Raw genomic sequence first — 27800 nt, 5'->3', positions numbered from 1 at the left:
TAGCAACGCTAATTCACACCAAATGGTTTTTATTTTTATTTCAATTTTTTTCTTTTTTGTTTCATCGCGTAGCAACATACATTTTAATTTTATATAAATTGTTGTTACGAGAGCATTTAAAATTCACTTAAAGCCTATTAATTATGGGCTTTTTACATTAAATAATATTTGTATGTAATATGTTTATTTATACATTTTGCTTGTAAATGTCAAGTAAAAGCACATATCATTTCAGAGGGTGATTTTGTGCTAGCCCCTGGATAGGTTTTATGAGTAGAAAAGTGGCTAACTTAATACTAGGTAGATACGTACAATAAACAGAAGAAGAAGGTAAACGGTGACGTTAGTAAATGATAAATACGCGTTTTGTACAGCTAGAATAAATTAAATTTTGAGAATTGGGTCTATATCCCAAATTACTTGCGTTCCAAAGCGCATTATTCACATACTAAATATTCAAATACATTATTAAGGTTTTCACAAATCCAAAAAATTTTAAGTAAATGAAAACAAATTTAACTTTGTGAGGAATGTGTACGATTCATTCGATTTTTTTTTTTTTTTTTGTATGAATCAAATCTGCAATGATATCACGTTTTTGAGCGCAAGTAATCAAACTCAAGTAATTTTCTTGTTGTTAAAGCGAAATGAGAATTTGTTATTTTTTTAAAACTTAACGAGCTGTTTTCTTATGCAAACTTTGAAGGTTTATACTCGACAAAAACATTTGTTGCATGCCACCCTAATAAAACCGCACTGTTTTTTTAGCGCACGCAACAACCGGCGTTTTCTGCCCGAACCGAAATAAGTATGCGTTGCGATAATGTAAAACATGTATGCAAACGTCAAATCTGAATGTCACGCAGAACAAAAATTGGAAATCGAGTTAGGTTTTCATGCAGCAAATTCAATTTCGGTTGCTCTTATACCAAAGAGGATAAATATAATAAGAGACGTCACTTGTTACTTTGCGTAATGTTATTCGTTAGGGTACTCCCAGTTTTTTTTTGGCGAGATGTGCACAAATGTCTTCTATACATTTCGTGGGGTATTTGGGTTTATTTTTCCAACTTTATTTAATTAATTAATTAATTCTCTCTCAAAAATAACATTTGAATAAGGTACCTACACGGCATGGATAAATGCGAGACAATTAAAAATGTCCCTCACAGAAAACATTACACATCAATTTTTTTGATTTCCAGCGAGTTACTCGCCACACGTAGCAGACCGGTGGCTCTTATTTATTTATCCTCTTTGCTTATACAAGTTGTATGTGCATGAGGCATTTTTGGCAGAAAATGACTTGCGTGCGTTTATATTAGGTTGGCATGTTATGAATAAAAATTTGTGTTACTCAAGCAAAAAAATTAAAGTTTACAAGAGAAAACCGTCCTAAATTCACTTACAATGTATTCGTATTAGCTAAATCAAATATAAGCTAAATTTGTATCCGTGATTATAACAGCAACTTAATTAAATCGCAAACACATTCATAAATCAAAGTGTGTTGTTTTTTTTTTTTTTTTTTTTTGAATTTTAGCCTTAAAGCTGCTATTTTTGTACATTAATAAAAAAAAAAGTTATAATAACTAATTAATAACCTAAGCTAATAAAATTTATTCAAAACGCGTATGCTGCTGTCTACCGCCACCACTGCCGGCATTGCCATAACCATTACTGCGGCCACCGCCACCATAACCTCCTCCACCGCTATTGCCCCCATAACCATTGTTACGACCACCACCACCATAACCGCCACCGCCACCGCCTCCTAGTGCACCCTTTCTGAACGACCCATTATTGCGTGAGTTACCGCCGCCACCACCATAACGTGAACGGCCACCATCAAAACCACGATTGTTACGCGCCATACCCTCTAGCGCAGGATTGATTTCCTATGACACAAAAATAAATGGTAATGGTATTTATTAGAATCAAATTAAAAAAAGATAAAACCAAAACACATACCTGATTTGCTTCTCGTAATACGTCAACCAGAGCACGCGACTGCTTCGCATTATTTTTGGTGAAGAATGCATATGAAGTTCCCTTCGTATTAGAACGACCAGTTCGTCCAATTCTGTGAATGTAATCCTCAGAAGATTGTGGGTAATCGAAATTGATTACATATTTAATACCATCCACATCTGCGGCATTGAAGAAGTAAAAAGTCGAGTAGAATAGAAAGAAAAACAACAAAGTTAGCTAAATTGTCAAGAAGTTTCTATTGTACTTTATATAACAAGGAAACATATTCCATCTACTCTCGACGTTTCTAAAATATATATAGAACTGTTTTTTATCTGAATACATTCATAATCTTTATATCTATTGTAGTAACTGTGTCGTATGTATTTGTTTTCAATTACTTGTTTTTAATTTGTTTTATTTAAGCACACAGAGTTAAATTATTCTATGAGATTTAGTGGACTTATTTAAAAATGTACTTTACCTTTAAACTGTCGAACTGTGGGTATACCACACCACGCCCTCCTCTCGCAACGTTCAGCGAAACGAGAAAAAGAGCTTGTGGGACAAATATTCATTTTTAAATTTAAGTAGCAATTTTCCTCATTAACAGGACTGTTTTATATTTCTCCCTTCTCAATCAACATTGTATAGGCATTAGATGGACGAACGATGCAGCTCGATTCCGCATATGTTTTGAATAAAATGCGTCTCGATCGGAGTCCAGCGCACATCCAACTATTTAGAATTGTAGAGATGTTTGTGCGCCACCCAACAACGTCGTGCATCCATCAACAGCAACCTATGTTTGGGGTTCAGGCAGATAAAACCACAATCGCAGGCAGGCATGATGACAATCTCGATCTTCTTTGTTTGAAGCATATGCATGCACATCCTCCTCCAAATTTAGCTATACGTTTTCAAACATATCCATTTTACAAATGTGTCATTTGTTGGCGGATTTCCGATGCATTTGTGGCAATTTTTCTAATAGACGTCTTGCCTTCTTCAACGCGAACTTTCCAAATTTCAAGAAACGTGATACGTGGTGTTTAAGTAAAATAGCCATAGGTGAAGATGACAACGACACTTTTTTCTAAACTTGCAGCAAATGATGAACTGGTGTTCTGTGATGTCCATGCTTATTAAATAAGAACAACAGCAACAGCTTCTCAACATTTGTTGCCCAAAAGAATGTCGCCAACAACTTGTTTGTTATATTTTGTTAAAGGCGTAGATACCAAAGGCAAAACATTTTTTACGTCATGCCACGTTACATCATTCAACCGCTTGTTGAACAGGATCACCTCTCGCTTGTCAGCATATATAAACATCGTTCACCTTGCACTAATTATCCATTAACTAATTTTAACTCGTACGTAAACATTCACTTTTTCATAGCCATAGTGATCCTGTTCCTTCCAAAACAAATCCAAAGTATATAGACTTTGGCAAATAGAGCCAAAGAACACAAGATTTGAGTAAATTGTTGCGTTAACAGGACGGACATGCATTTTGTTGTATATGGAGTATAGTATCTCTAGGTGCCTGCGTGTGATTTAAATACTGCTTCCTTTATATGGAGCACACGCCGGAGAGATATGTACATACCAAGTGTGGAAAAAACCCCATTTTTAAATTCAAATAATAGTCAACTCTCCTTTATGTGCTCCATAGTACACGGGTTTGAAAATCCTGACATAGTTGCTCCATACAGGATATCAGAGGCCACATTTGCTGCGTGATGATAGGGATATTAAGCTGCAGAACTCTTTATGCACATTGCGTTCCCGGGAAGAAGAATCGTTATTCTGGTTTCGCTTTTGACTTATTTTTACAGAGTAAACAGATTTTTTTGTCACGGCGAAACGGCATAAATTTCTCGCTTTATTAACGATTAATGCCGCATTTTGGTCATCTGTTGTTGAACTACATATTTTTGGAATATGTGTGTATGTATGCTGATAACTACGCTAGAACGCACATGTTGCCCATAATAGGGAAGTGTAGCATTCTCCTCTTCCAATGTGCATTGCATTGATACACGCAAAGTATGGCAGCAGATGGTTAAAAGACATTCCTTTGATTGGAATGTTAGTAAACGAGTAAAGCTGCCAACACTGCGTTTGTCTGATTCGGTTTTAATAGTAAGTCCATTGAAGGAACTTCATACCCGATTATTTTTGTGATGAAATGTCACGAGTTCATTTGAAACACAATCATTGTGGATTGCGTAGCTTCAATGTTGATTTTATCCCCACCACCATACTGCTACAATATTCGGCCTCTGTGAATGAAAATAATCAGGAGAGAATAGTTTTTTGGGGGGAAGAAAGGAAAAATTCCATATTGATTAATATGACTTTTACAGATTTTGATTGTAGGTTGACTTTTTGTTATCTATGTATAAAGCTAAAATGAAATTTCGATAATTGGTTCGGGTAGTTTTTTTAAATCTAAAGTACATGCATATCGATCTGCCTACGAGCATAGGAATGTCCAAACGCCTTTGCTAACAATCGTCAAATGTTATGAATGTGTGATTGCAAAATCTCTGCCAAGCTAAGTATGTCATCTTGACTTAATTTTGCTTAGACATTAAAATCTTTGCATTCACCATTACTTAGCTCATTTGAAAAAAGTATGTGCTCCAGTTTTTTCGAAAACATCTTCGAGAAATTTAAATTGATAGATGAGAGATGATAATGTGATCATGATAATGATGATTAAAAATAAATGGTAAAACTTCTTACCCAATCCACGAGCAGCTACGTCGGTCGCTACCAAAATATTTGATTTGCCAGACCGAAATTCGCGCAAAACGAAATCACGTTCAGATTGTCCTTTATCGCCATGAATGGCACCACATCGTACACCAAAACTGCGTATGAAACGGACCAAACTATCAACACGACGTTTCGTTTCCACGAAGATTATTATCTTGCCGGGATTTTCGCTTGTATCGTAGATCTCAGAAAGCAAGTTTTTCAGCCTACGAATAAAGTAAAAAAAAAACAATTGAACGTGTTGAGCCTTTTTAAATTTGCCTAATACAGCAAGCGAATTCGCGTGAAATTTAAATGCAGTTCATGCTTAATATTTCAACTTACTTGTCTTCCTTGTCGTGTTCTTCACAAACGTCGACCACCTGTCGGATATTATGATTTGCCGACAACTCCAATGAACCAATATTGATTTGTATATAATTACCAAGAAAATCTTCAGCCAATTGCTTAACTTCCTTGGGCCATGTGGCAGACCACATTAGTGTTTGACGATCTGGGCGTATCTGCGACAAAATCTTTCTGATTTGAGGTTCAAAGCCCATATCCAACATACGATCAGCCTCATCCAATACTAAATACGTACAACGCTTCAAATTAGTGGCTCCCATTGAAAGGAAATCAATAAGACGACCAGGTGTAGCGATTACAATTTCACAGCCACGTTGCAAATCGCGTATTTGACCTCCTTTTGGTGCACCACCAAACACACAAGTATTACGAACATACGACGAAGAGCCAAATTCAGTGGCCACTTGTTGTATCTGTTGTGCCAATTCACGCGTAGGTGCCAAAACCAAGGCGATTGGGCCATCCCCACGTTCCAATGGTTTTTGATTGTTTATATGTACAATTGCAGGTAAAATGTAACCAAGAGTTTTACCCGAACCCGTCTGGGCGATACCAACAAAGTTGGCACCGCTCATTGCAATTGGCCAACCTTGTGCCTGAATAGCTGTTGGTGCTTTATAACCTTGGCGGCGTATCTCCTTCATCACATAATCCGGAAAATATGCTTCGTTGAAGTCTTGAATGGGATTTGGGGCATTTCCACGAATTGTAATTTCATGTTGATCGCGAAAACGTTTCACTTCATTAGATGGACGATTTGCAACAATTGGATGTTCTTCATAAAAGTTCTTTTTGAAAGCCGGCAAATTTGAAAAATCGACTGCTCCCAGTGTGATATCTTGGGTACCACCACGTTGACCACCTCCATAACCGCCGCCACTTCCACCACCATAACCATTACTACCTCCAAAACCACCGCTACCACCTCCAAAACCGCCACGTCCACCACCTCCACGATTCTTATCAACGCGACCATTGCGCACTCCATGGAAATCTCCGCCACCATTGCGCATGCCACCGCCACCATTGCGCATGCCACCATGGCCACCACCACCATGCTTTTGTTGACGGTCATCACCGCCGCGGCCACCACGACCACCAAAATTTCTATCGTGAGGTGACCTATTGAATTAAAAAAGAAGAAACAAAAAAAAAATATATTAAGAAATATTCTTTTCCTTTTGCTGAATGAAATGTTCGTAAATAACCTTTTAGGTGAAGATTTTCTTTTCTTTTGATTCATTTTTTTTATTTATGATAACAATGACTAAACAACACAAATAAAATAGTAATGAGTTTCAACAATTGATTTTGAAATTTTATAGCCTCTTGAAATTTTGAAGAACCTATTCAGCGTGTGTTATGCTAAGAAAACTGACACAAATAAGTATATTATTTTACTGCTTTTGTTTAAAGAAATAAATATGTATGTATTAACGTTAATCGCTTAAGCTGCTTAAACAAATCTAATACCCAAAGCCAACTGACTGTAATATTCAAAGTTTGATGTTTTATAGATCGAAACTTTTTATACTCAGCTGAGCAGAGCTCACAGAGTATATTAATTTTGTTCGCATAACGGTAATCCGTAAGGGCATAAACTAATCGAGATAGATATAGACTTCTATATATCAAAATGATCTGGGCGAAAAAAGAAATTCATTTATCCATGTCCGTCCGTCCGTTAACGCGATAACTTGAGTAAATTTTGAGGTCTCTTGATGAAATTTGGTATGTAGGTTCCTGGGCACTCATATCAGATCGCTATTTAAAATGGACGAAATCGGACTATAACCACGCCCACTTTTTCGATACTGAAAATTTCGAAAAACCGAAAAAGTGCGATAATTCATTACCAAAGACGGATAAAGCGATGAAACTTGGTGTGTGGGCTGACTTTATGACGCGGAATAGAAAATTAGTAAATTTTTGGACAATGGGCGTGGCACCGCCCACTTTTAAAAGAAGGTAATTTAAAAGTTTTGCAAACTGTAATTTGGCAGTCGTTGCAGATATCATGATATTTGGCAGGAACGTTACTCCTATTACTATATGTGCGCTAAATAAAAATTAGCAAAATCGGATGCCGAACACGCCCACTTTAAAAAAATTTTTTTAAGTCAAATTTTAACAAAAAATTTAATATCTATACAGTATATAAGTAATTTATGTCAACATTCAACTCCAGTAATGATAAGGTTCAACAAAATACAAAAATAAAAGAAATTTTGAAAATAGGCGTGGCTCCGTCCTTTCTCATTTAATTTGTCTAGAATACTTTTAATGCCATAAGTCGAACAAAAATTTACCAATTCTTGTGAAATTTGGTATAGGCATAGATTCTATGGCGATAACTGTTTTCTGTGAAAATGGGCGAAATCGGTTGCAGCCACGCTAAGTTTTTATACACAGTCGACTGTCTGTCATCCCCTCGGCCGTTAACACGATATCTTTACTAAACTTAGTTCACGTACTTATCTGAACTCACTTTATCTTGGTATAAAAAATAGCCGAAATCCGACTATCACCACGCCCACTTTTTCGATATCGAAAATTACTAAAAATTAAAAAAATGCCATAATTCTATACCAAATACGAAGAAAGGGATGACACATGGTGATTGGATTGGCTTTTTGACGCAAAATATAACTTTGGAAAAGACTTTGTAAAATGGGTGTGACACCTACCATATTAAGTAGAAGAAAATGAAAAAGTTCTGCTGGGCGAAATCGAAAGCCCTTGGAATCATGGCAGGAATACTGTTCGTGGTATTACATATATATGTAAATAAATTAGTGGTACCCGACAGATGATGTTCTAGGTCACCCTGGTCCACATTTTGGTCGATATCTCGAAAATATACAACTTAGGACTACCTTTTAAAACCCTCATTAACACCTTTCATTTGATACCCATATCGTACAAACACATTCTAGAGTCACCTCTGGTCCACCTATAAACTATAGCCCACTCCCTTCTAAAATACTCTTTAATACCTTCCATTTGATACCCATGTCATACAAACACATTCCAGGGTTAACCTAGGTTCATTTTCCCTTATTTTGTCTCCAAATCTCTCAGCTGAGTATGAATGTTCGGTTACACCCGTACTTAGCCTTCCTTACTTGTTCAATCTAATAATAAGCAGCGATGGCGTGCAAAGCATTTTGTGAAGGATGTTCTTTACATTAAAGTACAATCAAAATGCAATCTTTATTAATCAAGCCAAATCAATATAGATGGTAATTTGATTTCATGAAAATGAACAGATAAATATTTGTCAATAGTATACAGCGGTACCTACCACGGGCCACTTAAGGTGCAACCAACTTACTCACGCAAACTAGTTTATAGGGCTGAATATTAAATAATAAACTAATAAAATTTTTGAAAAGTAAATTATTTCTTTAGTTTATTTATAAATAAGAAAAGGTTTCGGGTGCTACCGGAGAAGTGAAAAATCTGGCAGTTTCAAAAAAAAAAAAAAAATTTCTCAAATGCTGTTGGTGCTGGAATTTTGATATACAGTGATGGAAAAAACTAATAGGGACAAATATCGAATCCATTATATCAGCAGTACCTCAAAGTGTTTCTTGGCATGGTGCACCCTATAAAAACAACAGTTAAAGGATCCTCTTGTTCAGTTTGTCTTATTTGTGAAAAACTGAACGATTCCAAAATTGGCGGATGCCAAACTTTCAGTCAGAAATCCTAGACTTCTACTGAGCCTTATAAACAAAAACCAATAGACTTGCTTTCACCAGAACACATACTTGCCGTCAAACTTGAAAAATGGGCTGCGGTCTGAAAGTCCTGTATTGGTATGTTTGAAGCAGATGGTAAACAATATGTAAAGCGCTAATAAACACATTTTTGAACATGATCTTCAAGTTTGGCGAAAAAATGTATTCCGGTAAGAGCAAATCTGAGGACAAAATATGGTTAGCTCTTTAATGGCGAATTAAATTCCATTCATCGCCAGCAGAGATGTTTCAATTTTACTTCATGTTATTGTTTTTTTTTTTCGCTGAGTGGAAGTGACCACTACCCTTTTGAAACGGTTCACCATATCTGCTATGTAACTCATCTTATTGCCTTTCTTCCTTAGACTTATTAACTAAATTCCTCTCCTTTTTTGTGCAGTGTTTAATTCCGCTTATTTAATTATATTTTATGGTCCAATACTGTATGTGTGACCCGGCCTATGAAAAGGTGGCTTATGACTCTTTCAAAAGAACAACCTTTAACTGTTATTTTTATAGGGTGCACCATGCCAAGAAACACATTGAAGTACTTGTTGATATTAGAGCTTACGATTTCTCGAACATGTTCGAGAAGATATCATTGGCTGTTTTATATAGAGCTTACGATTTCTTCTGGAGCACAAGCCAAAATGTCCGCAAAACCACAAGTAAAAACCCGTAAATGTATAGAATATTGCCAATGCGGCGACTTACGAGTAATTCGAGATTGGAGAATCTCGCGAGAATCCGATTTCTTTTCTCGTTGAAAAATAAAATATTGCGAACAAAATTATATGTATAATAAATATGTTTTGAGTTAAATGTCACTGAACTAATCACTCTTATCGCGAGTTTTATTTTCACCCGAAAATATTCAGTTTTTGTTCACGCTATTGCAGAGGGTGGCGAAACAATTTTTCGTGTTCGAAAAAGATTTCACCTTATCGGCAACTCTTTGTTCGGAGAAATGAACAGCGGGGAAACCCAAATTTGTTCACTTATATTTTACAGGCGAACGAGAGGAAAACAAAATGTAAGTAATTTTTTGTTTTGAAATTTAATACTCTTATGTACTTTTATTATTAGAAATAAATCAATGAATAATGCACAAGCGGAAGCTGAGTGGAAAAAAGTGAAATTCCTGTATTGCTAAGTATGTAAATTCTATTTTCTATGACAACGTATCAGTCGGCCAAGTTATCCATTGTGGAGAAAGCAATGGTTCCAAAATGTTGAGCACCTCACTGAAACAAGATTGGCTAAGACCCACTTCATAGTCCTTTCCAACGCTATTCCCTATGCGACATGTACTCAACTTTACAATTGGTGGAACTCCAAATTTTTGCTTCAATGGTGGCATGGAGTTCGTAAAAATATCTAGCCAATATTAGAATGTCGCCTTGTTTAGCCTGTAATATTGGCGAAAGCTAATTGAAAAAAAAATTAACTTGGTATTCAAAAGTGCAGAAAATAGTAATTTTTAGCTTACAGGGAGATTTAGTTCCAAAGGGTTAGAACTGTCCATTAATTGCCTCCGAATCGCTTTCACATTTATATTCTCCTCGCGCTCAATCAGTACCAACCTAAGTGCATTACTAAATATTATTTTATACATTTTTTATTTCTATTTTAAGGAAATATATCCTTGGTAACAAAATTTACACAATTGTAAGTAAATTATTTGTTCACTGCCAATTCACAATAGAGCATCACCTGTTCAATGGGTGCCTTTCATGGGGGTGTTTGCGCCTTGCACTCACCGGCGTCTCCCCAAACCGTCGATTCGTAGGTGTTTTTACAACCCTCCCTCATGTAGGGGCGGAGCGTCCTCGTGGTGGTACCTGGTAACGCTTCGGCGGCTAATTCAAGCGGCGACCTCTCTTCCCACTCCCCTCAAACCATTTTTCCCTTCTTCCTTTTCCTTTTTCTCTCCCCTTCTCCTTAAATGGGCTGGATCAAGGTGTTATACGACCCATGCCGAGGATCAGCCTGGCTGGGGGCCCATAAATAGCCCAGTCGTTAACGGAGTGCATCGAATACCGGGCGACCTTCGATGCTATTAAGCCTTACCCGGACATCGTGGATCTCTGTCCGGGTGGACCTTTCCCCTTCTCCGCTACTCGTGGGTTTATAGTATGGAGGAAAAATTTTTAAAAAATTGTAAGGAGGGCGACTCTCCAAAGAAGAAGTAGTTAGGAGCTTGCTCCGCAAAGGCTACGGCTCAGCCGGGCCTAAAATTAGCTGAGAGAACTCCTCAGAGGTTCGCTCCTGCAGCGGCAGATATGCAGAAAAGGGCAGAGTTTATCCGGTTCGAGCAGTCCGATGGCCGTACCTCTCATGGAGGGGGTACTGACCGAGAGGTCATCAGTGCCACTACCGCCCCTCCCTTGGCCCCACCAGCAAGCCCTCCACCCAGCGACAAGCGTCTGGTGGGTCAACTGCTGGGGGCCTCAGGGTGAGGGGAGGGGTCGGCTATAGGGCCAAGGGCCAATCTATGCAGGAAAGGGCTGAGGTAAAATCCAGCCATGGTACTCGCAAAGGTCGGTACCTCTCGGGGAGGGGCCACCGACCGGGAGGCTCTTGGGACGGCTGCCGCCCATCTCGTAGCCACCAGCACGGCTGCCACTCAGCGTAAAGCGTCTGGCGGGTGGGCTGCTGGGGGCTCCAGGAGTGTGTGGGGGGGGGCTTCAGGGTCAAGGGAGTCAAAAAGCCCAGTCATCAGGACAAGCGCTGGGCTGCCCGGATCCTGCGTAGGAATACCTCCTCGCCGGTTAGGGAGGGGGAAGTTTCCGCGGAGGACTGGGCGAAGGCTCAGCGTGATCTTGCTTGGGCGAAGCAAATATTGCCGGAGTTCAGGTCGGACTGGGTCGAGAGCGATGAAGACTCGAAGCGTCAGCGGTCTATAGATGAAACCAACCCTATGACGCAAAAAAGGGCCAAGGTGCAGGGAGGCTGGACTCGGTCTTTCGCCGAAATAGCCAAGAATCGGCAGATCATTGGTGTTATGGACGAGAGCAGCGAAGATGGCAGGATCCCGAAACAGCAGTGAAGTGGATTGAGGCAGCGCTCGCTACTGTGGCCGTTAAGGTCAAAAAAGATAACCCTGGTCCGCCGCCTTCTTATACCGATGCGGGGTGGTTCCAGGGCAATATAAAACTAATTGCGTGTGACGACGCCAGGTCGGCGAAGCTTTATAAAGCCGCCGTTTCGCTGATAGGGGAGGTGTATCCGGGCGCGCGCCTCAAGGTAGTGCAGGCGTGTGACATCCCCTCACGACCAAGGGCGCGAGCCTGGGTTCCAGTGACGCCAACGGACCCCGCTGATATCCTGGAACTGGAGTACAACCCGGGTCTACCGACCCAAAACTGGAAGGTGGTTAACGTGGAGAAGACTGAACGGGCCACGATGCAGATAGTCCGGTAGTAGAAAGAAAAAAGAAAAATGTTATCTCTGTCCGGAGATATTTGCAGTTGAAGTTGGCGATTTTCATGTGGTTGTTGTTGTGTTTGTAACCACAAAAAAAATTGTGCATCACCGTGGCGGTAGCCATGGCGTAGCCCAGGGTTATTTTTATAAGCGCGGCCGAAGGCCGCCAACGCAGAAAGGTGTTCTGCGCAAAAATACTATGGATCCCACCCCCGGTTTCGGAGGGAACGCGGGTCTTTTTTCGGTTTTTCGTTAATATCTTTTGAACCGCTTTCGGATTCTTGATCTAGACGTGAATACGCGTCTTTTGATACCTCACTCGAAAATTTTGGCCAAATTTCGGTGGGTACCGTAAACTGCACTACTACCGATAGTCCTGCTGCTCGACAGCGCAAGCGTCGAAGCGTTGAAAAGGCAGGATTTCAGGGTAAGCTACTGCTTCAAAAATATAAGCCTTAAGGTTTATAAGGCTGACGTCGAAGCCTTGGTAAACCTTGCATCTCGTACGGAGGTGGCTGAACTCCACCCCCCCCCCCCCCCCCCCCCCCCCCCGTGAAGACGAGATGGAGGTAGACGAGGGCGAAGAAGCTGGTGGCTATGCTTCGGCAAGTTCGAGCGGAAGCTTGGCTCTCAGAGGGTTGTACTCTGAGGGTAAGCTTCTGGAGGATGGCGATTCCGACGCGACGCTCACGGAGGAGAGCACAATCAAGAAGTGATCCGGGTCCTCCAAATAAACCTGCATCACTGCAAAGCAGCATCAGCTGCACTCCTACTGCACCTGTCTTCAGGTGTGGTAGACATCGTTCTAGTCCAGGAGCCGTGGATCACTGGCAATAGGATCTGTGGCCTGCGAACACCAGCGTATAAGCTTTATAGCGCTCAGGAAAAGGGTAAGCCTCGCACATGTATATTGGCTAAGTCTACTCTTAATGTTTTTCTTCTACCCAACTACAGCGATGGGGATTTGACAGCGGTCAGCGTCGAGGGGCTAGGGAGGAGCTTTAAACTTGCCTCCTTCTACCTAGCGCACGATCACCAAGGCTCATTACCACCGGATAATTTCAAGGAGTTCGTGAGAGCGGCAAATCCACGAAACGACTTTATGTTGCTCGGAGGCGACGCCAATGCTCATCACGCCCAGTGGGGCAGCAGAGATACAAATGACCGAGGTGAGTCTCTATTCAACTATCTGTTAGGCACTAACCTGAGTATATGTAATAGGGGAAATGATCCCACTTTCATTACGAGGAAGCAAAGAGCAAGGCAAAGAGGTCCTTGACATAACACTGGTCACAGACTCTTTCAGTGACCTTATCGTTTCATGGAGGGTTCTAAAGTAGCACTCCTTTTATTTCATATTTCACATTTCTTTATTTCAATCTATGGCATTTAAAGCCCTTACAGACTAGATAACAATGTTGAATTAAAATTAGATAATTATTTAATAGTATAGTACATAAGTTGAGTATAGACACAATAAAACTTACATGCTATAACGAGATTGACCAGTACATTTATCTGTTTCAAAAGATATCAGTAAGTATAGTTTTAAAAGTAAACTTAGAAAGAGCAAAATCAATAGCTGAAGAATCAAAGATGCGATTAAAGTCGGTCATAGCTCTAAGCAAAGGTGCGTTTGAGGCATAGAGGGTTCGGACACAATCCGTATAGAAAATTGGTATATTGCGAAGAGGCCTTATAGGGATATGGAATTGGAGATTCCTGAGGAGACAAGGTGCATCAACTACACCATTAATGATGTCATTCCAGGGACTCTAATTTGATAAGTGAGCACCTGGATTCATAAGATGGAATCGGTTCAGAAAAGTTCATCGAGCGCAGCGCGAACCGAACAAACGCTTTCTGCACACGTTCAAGCCTAACAATATGGCATTCATGATACGGCCTCCAAATAAAACAGCCATATTCCAGCTTCGAACGAACTAGTGCAGTGAACAATAACTTGAGGGTGTAGGGATCCGTGAAGTCTGTGCAGATGATAATTTTGCAATGGGCCTATAATTCTAGACATTGTTCTTGCTACCACACTTGAAAATAGGGTTGATGAAGGTTATCTTCCACGCAGCAATAAATTCGCCGCACTCTAATGATTTGTTGAAAATTAAAAGGAGGGGAAATGCCAGAGCCAAACAATTTTTCAAAAGATAAGACGATAAGCCGTCAATATCAGTATGGGTAGATGATTTAATATTCTGGATTCCATCGACCATATCTTCAATTGATAGTCAGCGCACCAAAGTTAATGGGACTGTCAACCACAGTGGGCAACTCCTGCGGGTCTTCCGGTGGTGTCACGAAATTGGAGCAGAAGAAGGCTGCAAAAAGGTTGGCCGCTTCAGCTGTTGATGAAGCATGCTCAGAATTATAGATGACTGAGGCAGGGATACTTGAGCATCGTTTTTTGGACTTTACATAAGTCCAGAATGCCATAGGGTTTTCCTTAATGTCGGATTCAAAATTACGAACATAGTTACCATAGAGCCTCTTGCCTAACGCTTTGAACGATTTGGAATAACGCAGGTATTTTTCTTTATACGCCATTAGCTTAGTGGCCTTGAACTTTTTGTAAAACCTATTCCTCTGATTCTTAAGCCTCTTTATACTTACGAGTGATTTCAACGAGTTCGGACGTGTATCTAACTAGCTCCGTGTGATATTTGTAAATAAATTGAATTTAATGGTTTATGTGCAGTAGTAAAATAATATTTTGATTTTACTTAGACACTATAATACGTGCGAGCGAGCAATGAATTGTTTTTAATTCAAATATACACGAAAGCTCAAAAATAAAAATGTCGTGTGATAAGTGCAAATTAGCAATTAACAGAGAAACTGGAATACGGTGCGATGGTGTTTGCGGGAAGATTTTTCACCTAAAAACAAAGTGTTGTGGCCTAGATGAATATGCATCTACTGTGCTAAATCAAAATAAATTGTTAAGATTTATGTGTGACGACTGCGTTACATATATATATAATATAGATTCTGCAATGCGAAACATGCAAGCAGTGATAAACAAAAATGGTGCCCTATTAGAAGAGTACAAAGGTGAATTCGAATTGGCGCTTAAACATAACGAGTATGAAATAAAAAAATTATTAGAGGCGATTGAAATTAAATTTAGCGAGAGAATAAAAGAAATGCAAAAGGTGCAAGAAAAATGTGTAGTAAATATAAGTGAAGTAAAGAAAATAAGAGATGTAGCGGAGATATTTAAGAAAGACAGCGAGAAAATTTGCAGTGAAATTAAAAATAGTAGCGAAGAGAATAAGAAAGCACAAAAAGAAATAAAAGAGTTAGTCGGTAAAACGAAGGCCGCCAACAAACAAATGTCATTTGCTGAAAGTACTAAAAAAAGATAAGAGAGTGATGCCAGATATTAGAAAAGAAGTGCCTTTAATAATAAAGCCTAAATCAAAACAAAACAGCAATCAAACAAAAACCGATTTAAATGAAAAAGTTGATCCAAAAGAACTGAAAATAAGCAATGTACAGTCTAGAGCAAATGGTGTGATATTAATCGAAAGTGAAAACGACACGGAAAGAAATAAAATAAAATGTGCAATCGAGGACCGTATTGGTGAAAAATATGAAGTAAAAATACCCAAAATTATGTCTCATAGATTTGTAATATCGAGGATGAACTTTAAACATGCAGATGAAAAAATAATTGAAATGTTAAAAAAACAAAATACTTACATTGCGGATGGAAATCTGAAAGTTTTAAAACAGTATGAAACAAAAAAGGTCAATGTAATATACTACAATGCATTAATCGAAGCAGATCCGGAAACGTTCCAAAAGACTATCGCCGCCGAAAAAGTAAATATAGGTTGGGAAAAATGTAGAGTTTTTGATGGCCTTGAGGTACAACAGTGCTATAAATGTAGAGGATTCAACCACAAAGCCGCACAATGTAAAAATGAAGAAATCTGTGTGAAATGTTTAGAAAAACATAGTTCAAGGGATTGCAACCGAGAATTAACAAATAAATGTATTAACTGCATACGTGCGAAAGAAAGACTAAATATCGATGTGGACATTAATCACGTGACATTTAGTAAAAGTTGTCCACTATATGTGAATAAACTGGAAGCTAAAAGGAGAAAAAATGGTTACTAGCAATCAAAGTCAATAATACTTTTTTATGCAAATATACAAGGACTTATAAATAATAAAGCGGAGTTAGAGCACATTATAGAAGAGCATCAATACGATATAATAATTCTATCGGAAACTCATGTAACCGAAGACATAGAACTTAGTGAAATAAAACTACAAAATTTCAATAGTTTTCAGTGTGTATCAAGCTCTCGAAGAACAGGTGGCGTGATTATATACACGCATAAAGAAATTAAAGCGAATATTGTAGACTGTCTAGTCAGTGATATGAAAATATGGACATTAACAATAAAATGCATCGTTGATAACAACGAGCTGTACATCATGGGGCTTTATAGATCACCAAATAGCTCGGAACGTGAATTTTGCAACACATTTCAAGATAAACTGGAAACAATAACGGAAATTAGTAAAGATTTTATAATAGCAGGCGACTTTAACATTGACTGGTCGAAAGATAGTTTATACAAGCGAGAATTAGAAAGAATAACAAATGATAACGGTATAATGCAGAAAATGAACGAGAATACTAGAATAACTAGAAACTCTAAAACCTTGATTGATTATGTTTTAACGAATATACACAATCTGAGAGTAACAGTGCAACATTCTCAAAAAATATCAGATCATGAGTCGATAGTTATAGAAAAACCTACTCGCGAAAGTGTAATAAAACCAAAGTACAAAGTAATTGAACAATTCCACTACAACCAGCGTGAATTTAATAGAATGCTTTTAAACAAAAACCTAAAACATAGTAACGCATATGATGTAAATGAAAACACTGTTATTCTGGAAAAGTGCATACAAGATTTGGTGGTATCTAATACGAGAAGTAGAACGATTAGAAATCGCTCAAGTCGCAACAAATGGTTTAACTCAACGTTAAAAAAGTTAAAAATAAATAAAATTAGAGCATACCAAGCTGCGAGAGTAATGGACGATACCAATTCATGGTTAATTTATAAAAGTATATGTAAAACATACAAACAAGAGATAATAAAGGAAAAAAATAAATACTTTAAGCTAAAAATCAATAGCGCAACAAATCAAAAAGAAATGTGGAGAATACTTAAAAATTTAATACTTAGCAAAGATCTAAAAGAAATAAGCTCTATAATTTATAAAAACGAAGAAATAAGTGATGAAAATGAAATAGCTGGTAAGCTCAATAAATACTTCATTGAGAGCATAGAATTAATAGATCAGTCAATTGATAAAGAAATATATATTAACAATATTGATCATTGTCCTGAAACCTTTCATTTTAAAGAAATACAAATTTGCGAACTAAAGGCAATTTGTAAAAAACTTAAGAACAAAAAGGATTGGAATAATGTGAGCCCAAAGATCGTTTTGGACAACTGGAATGTACTTGGGCCTTTCTTAACAAAGTTAATAAATCATTCATTAATGAGCGGAGTATTCCCAAATGAATGGAAGGACTCATTGGTAGTGCCAGTTGAAAAAATTGCTAAAACAAAAAAATGTGAAGGGTTTCGTCCAATAAATACTCTTAAGACATTTGAAAAAATAATGGAAAGTGTTGTGAAAAATCAACTACAAACGTACCTAGAAACTAATAATATACTGTCTCTAAACCAGTCCGGTTTTCGTAAGAATCATTCATGTGAAAGTGCAATAAACTTCGTCGTAAGTGAGTGGAAGAAGCGTCCACGAAAAACAATAATAGCAGCTCTATTTCTTGATTTTAAAAGAGCATTTGAAACAATAGACAGAGGTATTCTAATAAAAAAGCTGTATATGTATGGAATAAGAGGAAAAGAGCTACTTTGGTTTAAGGACTACCTTACAAATCGTAGACAGCAAACAAAAATAAAATCCACAAAATCAAGTTTTTCATATGTGAATACAGGGGTGCCCCAAGGATCTCTTCTGGGAGCAATTCTGTTTATAATTTACATAAATGATATAGAAAAAGTGATATCAAAATCCAAATTGGTAATGTATGCAGACGATACATTGGTATATACAGAAGCAGAAACAGTGGAAGAATGTAAACGAAAGTTAGAATGTGATATAGATGAAATTATGAAATGGCTTAAAATGAATAGGCTCAAATTAAATGAACAGAAAACAAAAGTAATGGTGATAAATACAAATAGCCAAATAAATTTAGAGATAAATAATACTAGTATTGAGCAAGTAACCAATATGAAATACTTAGGTGTAATAATAGACAATGAGCTCAAATTTAACAATCACGTGGACTATTTTTGTAAAAAAGCTGCAAAAAAGATTTACTTCTTTAGAAGAATACGAAATAAATTAGACACTTTAACAGCAATAAAAATATACAATACAATCATAAAGCCACATTTTGAATACTGTTCCACAATTCTGTACACATCTTGTAACCAATCACAAATAGGAAGGATACAGAAATTACAAAACAAATGTATGAGATCAATAATAAAATGCCACAAATACACCCCAATAAGTCACATGCTTGAAACATTGAAATGGCTAAATATTGAGCAAAAACTGATGCTCAATACACTAATAATGATTTTTAAAATTAAACAGAACAGGGCGCCGATGTATTTAACAAGTTGCATTCAGTATGTTAGAGATACACACCAATATGCTGTGCGGAATGCGAATGACTTTCGACTAGGATTTCAGCGGACTACTGCAGCCCAAAACACATTATTATATAAGGGCCTTAACATATTTAACTCGTTACCTGATTATATCAAACGAGAGAATAATATTATGAATTTTAAACGGCTATGTATAGATCTTATTCGAGGCTAAAATATTTTTTATTACTTTTTACTTTTTATTACTTAATATATATATATATCATACACGTCTGTGAATTGAAAATGAATTTGTGATATTTAAAATTTATTGTGAAATCAAAAAATATGTAAACATATTAATAATAAATATCAATCTATCTATCTATCTATATAAGTTTTTCTATATCGCAGGCGCACACAAGTCCTAAGTATATACAAAATATTAGAAGAACTAACTGGGGCTACTATAAGAAGATTGTAGGTAAAAAGCTATCTGAGGAGGTAGGAGTCCCAGAAAGCGAGGAGGAGCTGGACGTGTTTGTAAACAATTTCAGTCAAAATTGCCGGAATGCTTTAGATAGGGCTTGCCCGGCTAAAAAGGTTTTGGAAACTCACAAACCACCATGGTGGTCGTCTGAACTTAGAAAGTCATGTAGGGTGGCCTTCAATAAAGCAAAGCATGATGGGCATGATGGACATGAATCCTCATGGGCTGCTTATAAAGCGGAGATAAATATATATAAAAAAGCAATCCGGAATGGAAAGCGATCCTCCTGGAGGGATTTTTGCTGCAGGATTGAATCCGCATCCGCGGCCTCCCGGTTAAGGAAGGTGCTATCGAATTCCCCAACTCAGCTAAGTTACGTCCAAAAGCCGGATGGGCACGGACTCCAGCGCTGAAACCATAAACCTGCTAATGGATACGCACCTCCCAGCAGGAACGGGCGTGTCTTCAAGTATTGTCAGCGGAGGGTCATCTAATGATCAGCTGATAAGCGAACTCACAAATGATAAAAGGATAGATTGGGCTTTACAGACCTTCAAGCCCTACAAATCGCCGGGGCCGGATGGAATTTTTCCGGCTCAGCTCCAGTATACTGCCGAACTTATAAGGCCCTGGATTAAAGGGATGTTTATAGGTTGTTAGGCTAAATTACGTACCAGTATCGTGGAGGGAAGTCAACGTGGTCTTTATCCCCAAGGCAGGAAAACCCTCCCACTCTAAACCAAATGATTATAGGCCCATAAGCTTATCTCCTTTTCTGCTTAAAGCGCTTGAAAGGCTTCTAGAGGACCACATCAGGAGGAGGATTGAGCCGTCGCTTCTTTCGCAAGCACAGCATGCCTATACTAAGGGCAGGTCAACTGACACGTCCTTACACTCACTAGTATCCGCTATCGAAAGGTCACTAGACCTCAAGGAATACACATTGGTGGCATTTCTAGATATAGCGGGTGCTTTCAACGTTCTCCCTGAGTCCATCACCTCTGCGCTGACCGATCTGGGGGTGGACGCGTGCCTGGTGGAGTTTATATACAATCTGCTTACGCGTAGGCAGATTAGAACTGAGCTAGGTGGATGCGTGATTCGCAGACCGGTCGGCAGAGGCACTCCGCAGGGAGGTGTTCTCTCTCCGCTACTTTGGATGGTTACCGTCAACCAACTACTCCGCCTCATGGAATCGGAAGGTCACCAAGTGATCGCGTATGCAGATGACATCTGCGTCACCATGCGGGGGAAATTTCCGCAAGCTCTTTGCAACCTAATGGAAGGGGCACTATCCAAAATCTCGCACTGGGCCACAGCCACAGGCTTGGAAGTCCTCTTCACGAGGAGGTATAAGGTGCCAAATCTAACACCGCCAAGAATTGGGGGTACGTTTTTAGCGTTTAGCGATCGAGTCAAGTATTTGGGAATAATTCTGGATAGGAAGCTATTATAGAGTGACCATATAGTAGAGCGATGCAAGAAGGCAGCAGCAGCGCTGTTCACCTGCAAGAGGGCAATTGGCACCACCTGGGGATTCTCCCCCAAGGTGACATACTGGATTTATACAGCCATTGTGCGCCCGATTCTTCTTTATGGTGCCTTGGTCTGGTGGCCTGCACTAGCTAAAACTACCTATCTTAAGACGCTTCAAAAGGTACAACGGAGTTCGGAGCTCTGCATCACCGGGGCTCTCGGCTCCACTCCTTCTGAAGCACTCAACACAATGCTATACCTTCCACCTCTTGACCTGGTGGCGAAGGAAATAGCGGTCATCGCCGATCTACGCATAAGGTAAATAGGTGTCTGGTCAAATGGATCTAGTGGACACGCGACAATCCTGGGCACGAGCGAGCCTTCGTAAAAATTATAGTATATATATATACCATCGCGACAGGACTGGAATACCAGGCAACATACGGTACCGGGTGCCATCAATATATACACGGATGGTTCTAAGCTTTACGGGAAGGTGGGAGCAGGCCTTTTTTCACCGGATCTGGGTCTAGAGGTCTTTTTTCGCCTACCAGATCACTGTAGTGTTTACCAAGCGGAATTGCTGGCAATACACAGGGCTGTGAACCATCTCGGGTCTATGCCTAAGGAACGGGTGTTTATTTTCTCTGACAGCCAGGCCGCATTAAAGGCCCTGGACTCATTCGTCGACAACGCAAAGTCGGTCACTGAAGGCCGCATATCTCTTAACGAGATGGCTCAGCACTTCAGTATCAGCCTTATATGGGTACCTGGGCACAGGGATATTGAAGGCAATTGCAGAGCAGACGAGCTGGCCAGAAGAGGCCCCACCGACCATATCCTTCCGGTAAATGATTCGGTAGGCATACCCATGGCCACTTTCAGGCTTCGTGTGAGCACAAGCACTTTAAGAATCGTAAATGGACTATGGTCAGCCATATTATCGTGTGAGACATCCAGGCAAACCTGGCCCTCATATGACAAGGGGCGCACAGAAGCGGTTCTGACTTTATACAAATCAGCTCTATCGCGGCGACCCCCAAATAAGGGATATAAAACAACGGATCAGATTGCTTGTGGATGAACACAAGCGGGTAAAATGGGAGGAGCACCTAAGCGGTGTAGGTAAACTTTGATCCACTGTAAAGTCCCTATCGAATTCGTCTAGGCACAATGACAAAGTTTCCATCGCCTTTGGCGACTAAGTGCCGTCGGATACGAAAAAATGCGGCAGCGCTTTCTGCCGACAATACATAATGCATTCTACGGTCGACAAAAATACACGTAGAGCCAACATACACGCACGTAAACATAAGTTCAGCACGTCACCAATTACCATCACCGCCAAAGAGGTTGATGATGCCATCGGTCATGCCAAACCATCCAAAGCAGTGGGCCCAGACGGCATAGCCATGCCGATGCTTAAAAGCCTAGGGAAAGGGGGATTTCAAATATTTAGCACGTCTTCAACCTGTCTCTTTCCACCTTTCTCATAACCGAAAAATGGAAAATGGCCAAGGTGGTCCCGCTACTAAAGCCTGGGAAACCAGCTAACATAGGAGAGTCATATCGCCCGATATCTCTCCTATCGCCAGTAGCCAAGACGCTTGAAGCCATTTTCCTCCCCCACTTCAAAGCAAATTTGCAGCTAGCCTGTCATCAGCATGGCTTTAGAAAACTCCATAGCACCACCACCGCGCTAAATGCCATTAGCACCCAGATAAATTGTGGTTTAAATCAGAAGCCCCACCATAGAACAGTACTCCTAGCGTAGGCCTATCAAAGGCTTTTGATACGGTCAACCATGGCACGTTACTGCAAGACTTGGAAGGGTCTACCCTTCCCCCATGTCTTAAAAGATGGACCGCAAATTATCTGGGTGGTTGGCAGGCATCGGTGCAATTCAGAAACGAAATATCAAAGCCAAGAAGAATTAAACAAGGTGTGCCTCAGGGTGGAGTCCTTTCCCCACTTTTGTTTAATTTTTACATATCAAAACTACCTTCGCCACCAGGAGTTACTATCCTTTCCTACGCCGATGACTGCACAATAATGGCCACAGGCCCGGGCCCAAAGATCGATGAGCTGTTCGACAGAATAAACGGCTACCTCCCTGATCTCTCCAGTTTTTTCGCCTCACGAAACCTGGCATTATCACCGACTAAATCATCCGCGACCCTATTTACAACTTGGACGTCCCAAATTTCGACTATTTTGAACATCCACGTCGATGGCACTACGCTGCCGACTGTCCTACACCCCAAAATCTTGGGTGTGACGTTTGATCAGGATCTACATTTTGGTGAGCACGCAATTGACAAAGAAACGCTCATTACCACATACAAAGCAATTGGCCAGCCGTTTGCTTGCTACGCGCCCCTATATGGTCGCCAAGCTTAAAAACTACCCACTGGAAGCTATAGGCCTGCCAAAATACTGCGCTCAGAACCGCCACGGGCTGTCTTCTTATGTCCCCAGAACACCATCTACATAATGAGGCGAGAATACTCCCCATCAGGGAGAGAAATGAGATGCTAACCAAACAGTTCCTGTTGAATACCCAGAAACCTGGGCATCCCAACAGACATCTGATTGATGGACCAGCACCGCTTAGGGGCTTAAGGAGTCATCTCCGTAAGCATTTTGAGGAAATACGGCACCTGAGAACTCAGCCGTATGAAGCTAAAAAACACAAGCAGGTCCTTGGTGAACTCCACAAACAGGCGTCGGACGTTTATGCCGGGAATTGCCCGGTGAATCCAGTACTCACAGAACAGTACCCAAAACTTGAGGAAGAAGAACGCATACTCCCCAGGGAAACGCGAGTCACTCTGGCTCAACTTCGTTGCGGATTTCTTCGAATCTAATTATTCAAACACCTATGATTACCCGCCATCGAATTATTCTTTCAGATTGTCTCCTCTGGATTCCCAGGCAGTCCCATATATATGTACTGATGATGTTTAACTCATCTGGAAAATCTAAAAATTGCTTACTCTAGTGGTCCGGATCATATTCCGTCGGTAGTGCTGAAATTTTGTGCTCGATACTTATATCGACCTCTAACCTGTTTGTTTAATGCGTCTCTGAAGCAAGGGCTATTCCCAAGAAGTGGAAAGAATCATTCATTATACCACTGCATAAAAATGGAAGCAGAACGTGGGTTATAAATTATAGAGGAATAGCCAAACTCAACACTATTCCTAAGCTATTTGAATTGATTATCACAAAACAGATTGCTTTTAGAGTATCTTCATTAATTGACTTTTCACAACACGGCTTTTGCAAGGGTAAATCAACGGTGTCCAACCTGCTCGAGTTTACAACCTTTGTATCCAAAAGTTTTAAGACTAATTGTGAAGTTGATGTTATTTATACTGATTTTAGTAAGGCATTTGATAAAGTTCCTCATTCTATACTTTTATTCAAACTTGATCGGTTAGGATTTCCTCCTTTGCTTCTATCTTGGGTTTCTTCTTATGTGAGGGAAAGAAAACAAACAGTTATATTTAATAATTGGTCTCGGTTCATAAACGTAACTTCTGGTGTTCCCCAAGGCAGCCATCTTGGTCCGGTTTTGTTCCTGTTGTTCATTAATGACCTTCCTAGTGTTTTGAAGAGCTGTAAGCCGTTGATGTACGCTTATGATGTCAAACTTGTAATGCCTATCCGCTCATCCGTGGATAGGGCATGTCTTCAGGCTGATCTGAATAGTCTTGGTGACTGGTGTAATGTAAACGCCATGTCACTAAACCTACCTAAATGTAAGTTCATGTGTTTTACAAGAAAGTCCTTCCAATCCCATGATTGTTATTGGCGACTATGTAATCAAGCAAGTTACTAATTTTATTGATTTAGGCGTTACAATGGACCCAAAACTCGATTTTAAACTTCATATTGAATCTTGCGTGAATAGCGCGAAAGGTACTTTGGCTTTCGTTAAACGTTGGTCTAAAGAATTTAATGACCCATACGTTACAAAAACCCTTTTTACCACATTGGTCAGACCTACTTTGGAATATGCTTCAATAATTTGGAATCCGCGTTATCAGGTTCATTCTGACAAGCTGGAATCGGTCCAGAAACAATTTTTGCTTTTCGCTTTAAAACACTTACCATGGGATCCTTCTAAAAATCTTCCCCCCTATTGCAGCCGGTTAAAACTAATACAGCTACCTACATTGCAGAGCCGCAGGCAGATGCTGGGTGTCTTATTTATAGTTAAATTAATAAGAGGGTCAATAAATAGTCCATTTTTGCTTGGTGAAATTAAGTGTAACGTTCCTATTAGGCCATCTAGACATTTTCAATCAATTTTTGTAGCTACATGCAGGTCGAATTATGAAATGCACGAACCACTTCACTGCTTATGTCGTAATTTTAATAAACACTGTAAAAATTTAGACGTCTGCGACTCGTTTCTTGGTATTAAAAAATACCTTTTAACTACATTAAATTTGTAATTCGAAATGAAGCATAGAACGCTAAACCGTGATATACTGTTCAACCCTGTTTCAAATTTGAAGTACCAGTTACTTGAAACTTGTTTGCAAAATTGCGTTGTGCTCATTATTTTTTTATGTATGCAATCAAATTTACTCTGTATAAATTCTTTTCTGTATATATTTTATCTACTATTAATTTGCTTTATTGTCAATTTCATAAATTATTATTTACTATCTCCTTCATGAGTACATTTTAACACATTTTCAACATTTTATCTTTTGCGTACTTCTAAGTTTTTAATTGAAATTGTCAAGCGTTTAATTCAATACTGTTTAAATATTACTTTAAAATTGATGACTGCTTATGTTTTTTATATCGTGTATTACATCTGAGATTTAAGTGTCGGTATATTTGGTCTGTATAATTGTTTAATTTGTAGACTGATAAATAAATAAATACTGTAACTGGTTACTCATGACCATATGGTCTAAATGTTGCGCCCTGCAAAAATGGCGAGTACTCCATGCATGCATGTATGGAGTACTCGTTATGGACCAAGCGAGTGCTCCCAAATTAACCACAATTCATACAAAAAAATAGATTAGATTATTTATTTATTACGGCCAGAAGCCTAATTCGAAAATATTATATAAAAAAAAAAAAAAAAAAATTTAGAAAATATTATTATATGGTCCAATTAGCATTGCGATGTCCTAAGACTGGACCATATACTCCAGCTCAGAATTAGAACAGAGTAATCCATAGAGTACCCACATGAATAAACAGTGTAGTGATTACAATCGTTAAAAACGATCAATGATCGGCTTATAATAGCCGCGTTTTTTTTACACGCGTATACGTTTCGTTCCGCAAAAGTATGCTTTACATTCGTGTGAATAGGCAATTGCCAGATACACAAAGCGAGCAACTCAACAACTACAATGGCCGTCAGCACACCAACAAATATAGAGCTGGCATGAATTAAATATGGTATACACACTAGATGCCGAAAATTTTCACTCAATGGCATCTAAGTACATATTTCAAGGTAAGACATTAAATTTCACTTACATATCGTCTTCGTCAAGTGAAGTAGTTGTATTAGGCGTAGATTTTTGCTTTTCTGCAGGCGACGCTTCCACTAAATTGTTGCTTGTACTGTGAAAATATTTGCAGAAACTGTTGCAGCTATTTATTCCACTAAAATTTGTTATGAACTTCTTGTGCTCCGGTTTTACGTCTTTTTTGAAACCTGCTACCAGTTGATAATCGGTAAAAGCAAAATTTAAAGGCCTTCTGTTCGTTGAAGAAAAGAAAAAATGGCGTCGAAGTTGATTAGCTACTGGAATGCTTTCACTAGTCGGAATCAAAAAATTTTTAACACATGTAACATGTGTTTTGGTTCGGCATTCGCAGGAGTTTTTCGCCAAGCTTTGCACTAATAATTTAAACATTTTATAATGTTTAATAAAAGATTTACTTCACAAGTACATTCACTAGGACTTAACAGCTCAACTTAACTCGTGCGAAACACCGATTACAAAAGTCTTTCTTACCTAACCTCGTCCAAAAGTGGAATGACGCAGTGCAAGATGGCTGTGGAAATTTTTACATCCGGATCACGCAGGGTTGATTTTTACTTTCAGTCAGGGTTGCTTTTAACACCAATATTGTGAATGAAGCGAATTGAGCAAAGAACAAGAGACTTACACCCCAATCATAAATTTTCATACGATAAACGCTTGCTAGCGTATCGTAAAAAATCAGCTATCATATTGAGATTTCCACACGCCCGATGTGAATGACAGCACAGTTTTTTTTACAAATTATTGTGAATCTATACGAAACGGATAGCAAAACAATATGCAAATACTAACAAATTCAATTGTCTAGTACGTAAAACTGGCAAACGTTTTTAAAAGCTTTAATAATAAGATCTTTTCTGCAACCTCTGTTGCCTTTTTTATAAACTCAAATGAACAAATTGACGAAAGGCCATATAAAGAAGAAAATTGGGAGATGCTTCCAATCTTCTTAAAATGAACTCTACACTGTAAGTACTTGACATACTAGAAGTAAAAAAAATAGATTTCAGAGTATGTCAACAAAAATAGAAAGCAGTTTGCGCGCCCGTAAAAATAGGTCTTCCATCCCAAATATTTTGAAGGTGTGGTTGTTAACCACTTAGCCAATTTACTTTTGTATCAAATGAACGTATATTTATTATGTGGATAATTTATATATTAAGTTACAAAGTGTGAAATTATTACATATTGAAATCTTATTAATGTTGTATAGAAGCGTCAGCTTAGTTCAGTTGGTAGCGATTCAATGAATCTGTCTCCGGTTGCAATTCGAACTTGCAACCGCCAGCGAATGACAAGAGGAAGCAGAAACGAAGAAGAACTGCCACATAGAATGGTGTTGC

The 27800-nt window shown here is 39.0% G+C and overlaps 1 protein-coding gene across 2 annotated transcripts; it reads right to left on the bottom strand.

Moving 5' to 3' along the window:
- Positions 1-12: 12 nt before the first annotated feature.
- Positions 13-26919, bottom strand: LOC137237458 (ATP-dependent RNA helicase p62-like). 2 transcript variants are annotated; one of them, XM_067761098.1, is made up of 5 exons: positions 26444-26918; positions 5082-6227; positions 4725-4963; positions 1972-2150; positions 13-1898 (listed from the first exon to the last, which is right to left on the bottom strand). In XM_067761098.1, the coding sequence occupies exons 1-5, from the start codon at positions 26824-26826 to the stop codon at positions 1620-1622; spliced, it is 2226 nt and encodes a 741-aa protein (XP_067617199.1). In that variant the 5' UTR covers positions 26827-26918; the 3' UTR covers positions 13-1619. The 2 variants fall into 2 exon arrangements, with proteins under 2 accessions (XP_067617199.1, XP_067617200.1); XM_067761099.1 differs by lacking the exons at positions 13-1898; positions 1972-2150 and adding an exon at positions 2552-4258 and having other exon boundaries at positions 26444-26919.
- Between the last annotated feature and the right edge of the window lie 881 nt (positions 26920-27800).

Source organism: Eurosta solidaginis, chromosome 1 (assembly GCF_040869045.1).
Source record: "Eurosta solidaginis isolate ZX-2024a chromosome 1, ASM4086904v1, whole genome shotgun sequence".
In the NCBI taxonomy this organism is placed as follows: Eukaryota; Metazoa; Arthropoda; class Insecta; order Diptera; family Tephritidae; genus Eurosta; species Eurosta solidaginis.
This window is presented reverse-complemented; position numbering and strand designations above follow the sequence as displayed.